Source organism: Colossoma macropomum, unplaced genomic scaffold, assembly GCF_904425465.1.
Source record: "Colossoma macropomum unplaced genomic scaffold, Colossoma_macropomum, whole genome shotgun sequence".
Taxonomy (NCBI): Eukaryota; Metazoa; Chordata; class Actinopteri; order Characiformes; family Serrasalmidae; genus Colossoma; species Colossoma macropomum.
In genome coordinates, this window is record NW_023494784.1 from 22,200,701 (window position 1) to 22,210,134 (window position 9,434).

General features: G+C 38.7%; 1 protein-coding gene across 1 annotated transcript in view; it reads right to left on the bottom strand.

The window, feature by feature from the left end:
• Nucleotides 1–9,109, bottom strand: part of LOC118825403 (cholecystokinin receptor) — a 33,699-nt gene extending 24,590 nt beyond the window's left edge. Inside the window, exons 1-2 of the mRNA XM_036596020.1 lie at nt 8,937–9,109; nt 8,662–8,811 (exon numbers count right to left, since the gene is read on the bottom strand). Coding sequence (XP_036451913.1) covers nt 8,662–8,800 — 139 coding nt within the window. The 5' untranslated portion in view covers nt 8,801–8,811; nt 8,937–9,109. The remainder of the gene's footprint in view (nt 1–8,661; nt 8,812–8,936) is intronic.
• Between the last annotated feature and the right edge of the window lie 325 nt (nt 9,110–9,434).

Here is a 9,434-nt window from a genome sequence, read left to right on the forward strand (position 1 = left end):
TCAACTCAACACTGTATATTCCATCAATACCAACTATTCCAACATTCCAGCTATCTTTCCTCTTTAGGAAGCCTCATCTGTAATCAGTTCATCATTAAAGCTGAACAGATTCCTGGGCATGAAAATCAAATCACTGATGCACACATTATCACCGCCGAAGAGCCAGAAGCCTTCAACTCACAGATGACAGCATCACAGTGGTGTACTCGCAGTCTTCTGACGATAGGGCTACTGCTTAGATGCTTATGCCTAATGCTTAAACTACAGGCATTCACATGCGACTTATAACTAAACCTACACAAACCCATACCAAGAAGTATTCTCCTAATGTTCTTTCCATTCCCATCACACCTTAGATGCAATGTTCAGATTAACCTCTGTATTTTGTGTTTCATTTTTTTTTTGTAAATTTACCATTTATTATGATCCATGCATTTGTATCTTTCACTACAGTCTCAAAATCCTAAATCTCAAAAGCATTTTGTTACTGCATTAGCAAAATAAGCATACTATACTATACAAATAAACAGCAAACAAATACATAAATACAGTATGGATACATACAAAATGGCATGTGGCTTCTTCTGGTCCTGAGTGCATGTGCCCTTCCACCTAACCAAACATCTTCGCAATAATGACTAACACATGACTGATGACTAACAGGCTTACAGTGCCCTTCAGAAAAAATTGGCACTCATACCAAGATAAGCAAAAAAAAAGAGAAACTGGGGGTAAAAATATCTCTGTTGTTCATTAGATTGGTCTTACACTGCAAGCAGGGGTATCACTAAAGGTTAATGGATAGGGGGGCTAATCCTGTATTAGGGGGGTCTGGGAGCTTGGCCCCCCAGCAGAATTTTTTTAATGGCTCCAAAATATGTGTTCATCATGAACTTTTAGAATTGCAACAACCAGAAAAATGATCAAAAACACAGTAGATCTGTATCTTTGTAAGTTGTAATGAGAACAGAGGTACTAGTCAAGCAGTACTGTCTCCTCTCACAAGCTGCAACATCCCAAATATGTTATTTAAATATACAGATTATAGATCAGTTCAGTCTCAGTTGGTGTTATCATAGAGTGTGATTTTGCTCTGTAAGTTTAATAAGCTGAGTTTTATGCTCACAGTGTCAAGCATTTTCTCATTTAAGTTGTATTAAATTCAGAATTAATTTTAATTGAAAGCTTAGTTAACTCTCCCTCACTTTCTTCTTGATCACTAATTTTCAGCAGCTCTGCTCCTTCAGCTTCATCCTCTCCCTGTCCTTGCCTGTGTTCTGTAATACGTTATTTTATTAAACTCAGACCAGCCTTTGACAGAGATGCTGCTTCTTATTTTCCATTTGCAGTTTGAGGAATTGAGGGATATAAAATTGCGTTATGATCAACACTGTGACCTTTTCACTGACAATCACTTACTGTAAACAACAATATATGGCAAATACTGAAGAGAAATTCAAAAACAAAGGATATAAAGAGCTGTAAATAATGTTCTCTCTCTCACCCGTTCACACACACTTCTGGACTCCTCTCTTCAACTCTGTCTATAGTTTCAATTGTGTTTAAGTCACAGGCCACTGTAAAATCTTTTGTAGTTAGTGAATCAATTATTGTGTAGATTAGGATTGTCCTGCTGGAAGACCCAAGCATGGCCTATTCTTAGCCTCCTGACGGAGGCGGCCACATTTTTACTTAAAAGTTCAAGAGAGAGATTAAGTCAGGTATATGATGCCATCCTAACAAGATTTTAAGAATTCCTTTGGAATTAAAACATCACAGATCCACCAGCATACTTCACTATGAACATTAGGTTTTTACCATATGGCCCATATGGACTTTTATGCCAAACATAACCTCTTGTGCTTGTTGCTCAAAGGCCTTATTTTGCTTTCATCAGACCACAGAACATGATTCCACTCAAGGTTTTAGTAATGTTTTGTGAACTCCAGGCACTTCTATCTGTGGTCTGCTGACAGCAGAGGCTTTCTTCTGGCACACCTTGTAAATAGTTTGTAAGCGTGGAGGTGGTGTCTAATTATAGTTCTGGAGACTTGGTGACACCATGTTCATCCCCATGTTGATGGATGACTAGCCTGAAGTTTGTTTAGCCTGCATGACACCTCATGTTTGTTCTCCACTGAAACAGGAGTTTTAAATGACCACAGAAATATTGGGCTTCTAAAGACCCGAGCGTGCTTAAAAAAAGGTAAAATATGAATAAGAACATGTCAACTGCATTATGTTCATACAAACTTCTAGGCATGCCAATAACTGGAACACAAAGGTATTATTGAGAAAAAATAGTTTTGACAGTTTCTTTACATTTCTTTACATTTTATCTCACTGAAAGATTCATTTTCTATATTATCAATATTTTCAATGTAAGATGAAGTCTTTTTTTTGCCCACTTCACATTTATGCTGTCACCATTTCTTATAAAATGTATTACTTCAAAATGTTAGGAGAGTTCTTCTTTGGTATTTCAACAAATGCTTAAGTGAAAGTAGAGATACCCTTCATAATATATTACTCAAATAAAATCAGAAGCCCCCTATTTATAATTCATATTTAAAAATCATATTTAACACAAGTTTAAATTTGTTATCATGTATCATATAGTCATACAGCTTAGAGTTGTAGTTGTGTTATTTAGTGTGCAGTGAATAATATAAAATAATATTTGTCTTTGATAATAGCCCTTCACTTGGGTGTGCTGACACATGTGCCGACCAACCCCAAAATCAATGTGTCAACCAGCCCCACCTACATCAGGATGCAACTCTCCAATTACTTCATGTTAGATAGGATTACTTATTGTCGGCTACTAAATCAGTTATCAAAATAGCTGATCGCCATTGCAACTAAATAAAATGAACATCTTTTCAGTATTTCTCTCTGCCCCTGCTGACACATAAATTACATGATAATACCAAGATTTTTCAAAATCTCTGCACAATTCATTTATTAAGATGTGAGCAAAGTCATTCTGAGTGGTTTGATGTGAAAGACTCCATTCTACACTAACAGATGGTTCTATAAAGGTTCTTTAGTAAAAAAAAAATGGTTCTATATAGAACCATGAACACTCAAAGAAACCTTTGCATGATTAAAGGGTTTTTCACAGCATGAAAGTGTTCTTTAGGTTAATGGAGCATGTGTTGTAGATGGTTCTATATAGAACCTTTTTGAGAAGGGTTCTATATAGCACTAAAAAGGGTTTTTCTATTGTAACAAGCTTGATATCATAACAATAGAAGAACTCTTTTTGGTGCCATATAGTCAAGTCAAGTCAAATCAAATTTATTTATATAGCGCCTTTTACAACAGATGTTGTCACAAAGCAGCTTTACGGAGAATCCGGGTCCACGCCCCCAGTGAGCAAGCCTTGGCAACAGTGGCAAGGAAAAACTCCCTAAACAGGAGGAAGAAACCTCGAGAGGAACCAGACTCAAAAGGGGAACCCATCCTCCTCTGGTCGACACCAGATAACAGCACAGACACAAAACAGTATAAGTGGATACAGTTTTACACTGTGCAGTGCGCCGGCCGCCTCAGTCACGTCAGACCCTCTTAGGATGGGCAGCCGCTCAGCTCAGGGAAAGAGAGGGGGAGGGGGGAAGGGGGGAGGAGGGGATAAGGGGGGCATAATGCTTTCCAAAAAGATAGATATTGTTTTAAACTTATTAAATCTATTTATGGCAGAAAGATACAAGGCAAAACAGCACTCAAAGAAAACATTTTTTTTTCAGATTTATCACTATTTTACCAATATTAGTGTTAAAAGTTTCACTGGTGGTGTTGGACAGTAAGTAAAATGGCTATATTTGTGTTGTAGACATTGTGACTCCTGGTTCCTCCTATCATCACCACTGTAAAGAAATCTGAGTCTGTAAGTTTCTCTACAATGAACGATTTCACATCAAATCACTCTAAATAACTTTATTTACATATCAACGATTTAGTTATCCAGAAACGTGCCAACCAACCTCAATCAACCTCAACCTCTTTTTCCTTATAGTTTGTGTCTTGAGGCTGTCCTGGGAGTAAAATCCATGTGCTCACATATCTGGGAAAAATTTACTAAAAAAAGTCTTCACAAATTAACTTTAGGTCGATGCAGTGAGAATACTTTCTTTGTTTTAGTGGCAGAAGAATCATACAGTGTGGTGATCACTGCAATTCAAAGAGTTTTTTATCCAAAAGTGATTGCACTACCCTGCTGATTCTGATTACAATGATGGAAGCATTGTACGCATCGCAAGCATCTTCCTCCTTATTATCGCTGTCGTCATCATCATGCCATGTAAGCCACGATATTTTCTAGGTTGAAGCGGTGGACGTGAGCAGTAATGTCAGTACATAGCAGTAATGATGATAATAACACAACAGTTAGGGTGGAGTTAAAAGTATGTCGGGACATGGGAACCTGACTCCACTGCAGTTTGTGCTGATGGAGGGGCGGACAGTCTGTCTGTGTGCATGTGTGCGTATGTGTGTATAATTGAGCATAGACTGATTAGGCTCTTCGCTGCCCTTACATGCTCTAAATTTAGCCTGCCCTCCAGGAGCCAAGTGCTGACTGCTGTGACAAAGCCACACAAAGAGACAGAGAAGAGAGACAGCAGGCGAGGAGGAGAATCTGTGACTGTAAAGAGAAGCTATCATCACCTCACATGCGCTGTTTGGGAAAAATCCTGAATATGACACAGATCTACATTTCGGGACACATATTAAGTCCTAAACTCTTAAAAATAAATGGTTCCTAAATGGAACTTGGTACAGATCTGGTATATTATGTGGACACTATGAAGGTTCTTCAGACCAAAGTTTGTAGACACCTTCTCATTCATCATTTCTTCTGAAGTCAAAGGTATTAATAAAGCGTTTGTCCCCCTTTAGCAGGAGAACACTTTACTGTTCTGGGAAGGCTTTATGCTAGATGTTGGAACACTGCTGTGAAGATTTGATTGCATTCAGCCATAAGAGAATTAGTGAGGTCACGTATGTTGGGTGATTAACTCCAACTCATCCCAAAGGCACTGTATAAAGCTCTATCACTGCAAACAATGCAATTCCACGGCTATACAGCCTAATGCTGGGGGGCTTTATACCCCTTCCATGTATAACTGCTCTACAGCATCGCATTCTAGTAGCAGTGCTTTTCTGAGGAGATTATACAAGCTGTGTGTGTGCCACTGAACACCTGTGTCAGCAATGGGTGCACCAGAAAGTAGTTGAATTGAAAGTAGGTGTCTGGATACTTTTGGGCATCATTTAAAAAAACAGACTTTGCTAAAAGAACCAAAAGTCACTAGGGGGAACAACATGTACTAATATTTAGAGTGTATGATGATTTTCAACAGAAAACTTCTTTCAATTTTCTAAATCAAGCAAAAAAACAACCCAAATTGCATTCAGAACCTGAGGGAGTTATGCCAGCTCACCAATACTTAAGGCAATGGGTACAGCCCACATGCAAATAATAAAACAATAATGATCTGCCATAATCTTCAGTAATTTGATTCAGAGATTCCAATAGCCCCTCCTAAAATTAGACACTCATACAAGTGACTTTAAGGTCTTCCTTTAACAGTGTAGCTCCTTTACGTATTAGGAAAAGGACTATTAATAGAGATGTCCCCTGGTACATTAAACAACTTCACACCCTCAAACTAATCTCTCAAAAGTGTGGACAAAAAAAACAAGCTGGAGGTTTTCAAGATAGTATGAAAAGAATTCCTAACCAACAACTATCAGGCTCTTGTTACCATTGGATCATATTTTTTCTAACCATATATGAAACAATAAGAACAACAGTAGATTCCAATACAAAATGTGTCTAAACTAACAAATGACTGGGGCTTTAGCACTTCTCAGATTCCCACAGCCCTTACTAACAGTGAGTCTACAAGCTTCTACAGAAACAAAATAAAAAACAGAGGGGCAAGCAGCAGACCACTATCAATCCTCCTTATGCCACAAAAGATTCAGATGATAGCCGATTTAGAGGTCATATGTCCCAAGAACGCTTTGATGACTTTAGTTCTATTAGTCTTGATAACTTGATGTTGTCCTCTAGATGAACCACTACACTCTAGATTACTTCAATAATTACTACCAGTGATTAGCGTGCCTTTACTAAATATGATTAACTCATCACTCAACCTCGGCCATGTCCCTAAATTCTTTGAGAAAGCTGTTGGCAAGTCATTACTTAATCCTTTGATCCCACTGATTTCTCAAACTATCATCATATTTCCATCCCTCCTCTTCCTTTATAAGATTTTGAAGAAAGTTCTGGCCCAACAGCTGTGTTCTTTCTTAAGCATGGACAACAAGCATGACTTTGGCTTTCAGAAACATCATAGCACAGAGTCGGCGCTGACTAGGGACGTCAATGATTTATCATGATAATCAGTAAACACAATGTTGCCTTTCACTTTTCTGTTGATGATACTAAGTTATACGTGTCAGCTTAGCCAGATTTAATGACACAGAAGATTGTGAAAGACACAAAAGCCTGGATGACCAGAAACCTCCTCTTGCTAAACTCTGACAAAACAGAAGTATTGCTGTTGGGTCCTAAGTCTGATCAAAATACAACTGCAGATTTTATCGTTGACCATAATGGTTTCTCAATGCATCCAAAAGCTACAGTTTAAAACCTGGGTGTAACACTGCATACTAGTTTATTATTTTATTCCCATAGCAGTAGTATCTTGCATCATTTTATTACTTGAGAAAAATATTCAAAATAAGCCACATACTATATGAGATTCTGAGAGATTAATTCATGCTTCTAAGAAGAAATAGGTTCCAACTAGTTCCTAATGCAGCAGTCCATGTGCTTAAAAGGGAAAGAAAGTTTGCCCATATTACTCTGCTCTTAGTCATGTACATTGGCTTCCTGTTAAGTTTTACATAGTCTTGCTTATGACATTTTAAACTCTTAATAGTTTAGCTATTGCTTGCTGATCTGAAGCGTTATAGCCTGTCTAGCCCACTGTGCTCAGTTGAGGCAAACAGCAACCCCTTAGAATCACTAACAGCTCCATTGGTGGAAGATCAATGTTATATAGCTCCTAAATTCTGCAATTGCATTACAGAGAATATTAGGAATCAGGGGTGCAAATTTGGTGTGACAAGAGGTGGAGGGAGTGGGGTGCATTGTCAAGGAGGCTAAAGCTTACATACAACAGTTCAAATGTAAAACTGTGTAAACAAAGTACATCTACAGTTACACTTATTTTTATCTCATGCTTTATATATCAGTGTTAAAACAAAAATGGTAACACTTAGATGATTAATAAACTCTTAACAGATTATCAGTAACACATCAACAACGTCTCAGTGAAGTAGCAGTAGTGAAGCATCTGAATACACTGAAGTAAATATATTGAAGATGGACTGTTGATACATATCTTACATTAAGTTGATGTATTGTTAATATGTTACCTAACCCTGGCCCTAATCCTAACCCCAACCTTAACCTCAACCCAAAACCTAATCCTAACCCTCATATGTTTTTGACATGTTACTGAGAGTCCGTTGAGTGTTTGTTTCATCTAAAAATGATCACTCAAAATAGTGTCACCTAAAAATATTATTAATGAATAACATTATTAATAGGAGTAATAACATGTATATTCAGTATAGAAACTCAGTTTTGATAATTGATGACACAAAGAAAAAGAAAGCACTATAACTCTTATGGCATAGGTCAACAAACATGTATAGCACAGTAAAGAGGTGTTTCAGGGTGGATTAGTGCTAAAACTAAACAAACTGATTATCTGTTTTGGGTTAATTGCAGTAAATCTCTTTTACACTTTTACAAATCAGCTATGTACTTTTTTTGACAACCATCTTGCGACCCTCAAAATGATCTCACATTGTTTCAAAAAGTGAATCTGTGCCAGTATTAGGAACGCAAGCTCCATGTGTGTTTCTAATCAGATTAAAAACATACGTGTTTAGGTTGGCAGTGTTGTAGCCCTTTGTCTACTGTTTGTAACTGTACTGTTATTTTCAGTTGCTGCTTAGTGATCTTTCCAATATTTCACTAATATTCCTGTATAAAGCACTTTGAGATTGTGTATCTAAAATGAAAGTGCTATATAAATGTAAATAAGATGTATTATTATTATTATTATTATTGTTGTTGTTGTTGTTGTTGTTGTTGTTAAAACATCCTGACATGCCTTTCTAGTGGAGGGCTGTAGGTTTCTTACATGCTCTTGTCTGTGATCAGGTTGGTTTTATGCATCTAAACACAGCGCCGCAGCAGCGCACTGACAGGAGCCGTTTCTGTACGCGCGCTATACAAACGCACAGTGGATTATTTAATATGTTTTGTTGGAGGGTCTAAAAGAGCCAAAAAGAAACTACAGCCTAAGACAAAACTGTATGAACTGCAACAATGTGCAGTCTAACACAGCGTCGGAGAAAATTGCTCTAGTCTTGACTTTATCTGTACACACACATAAATAAGCCCCCCTGCAAATGAATATTTCAGCGACTGCCTCCCACCCATATGCGCGCAGCTGAAGCAGTGACGCTGGAGGGACTTCACACGCCAGCTCGTTGGCTCTTTATTCAACCCCAAAGAGAAGCTGCAGAGAGTCGGGGCTGGTCGTGTCTGTCCAGATGGAGAACTCTTACCTTTGGGTTTGGAGTTTGGCGCTTTGGGCAGCAGCACATCGCGGCCACAGGTGGAGTTAGTGATGTCCGTCCCGTTCACAGCCGAGCCGTTCAGACTGCCCACACACTCCAGCATCTCCTTCAGCAGGCGTAAATCCATGCCGTGGCCTGCTAACGACATTGTACATTGGTACTCTTCTTCCAAACCAGAGCTACGGTATTAATGGTGTTCAGCGAAATGACCACAAAAAATGTGTTTCTTACAATAAAAGTAATATTCAGTAACAAAGACCTACTGTGAGTTCAGCTGATCTGAAGTTCGTCTTTTTGTTCAGTTTAAACTCAAAATCTTTCTGACTTCCTTGCTTGGTATTGTGTTGAGTCTTGGATGCCCTTTACTGCTGAGGGATCTCTTATGGTGCACTGATATAAAGGAGAGAGAGAGAGAGAGAGAGAGAGAGAGAGAGAGAGAGAGAGAGAGAGAGAGAGAGAGAGAGAGAGGGAGAGGGAGAGCGAGAGCGAGCGAGCGAGCTTGTTTCCTGGCATCAGCGCCTTGTCGGTTCTGAGAGAGAAGATGAGCGTGGATGGGACTTAAGGGTGTGTGTTTGTGTGTGTGTGAGAGAGAGAGAGAGTGTGTTGGTGGGGGTGTGTCACATGTGTTATGGAGAGGAGAGGCATAAAACGCTACAGAGCAGGAGATTGAAAAGACACCTCAGCTTCCAGTGGAATAAAAAGTTAAGGATGGTCTGTCATTGGGCGCTTGACATTGGCGCCCCCTAGTGGCCACAGAGAGA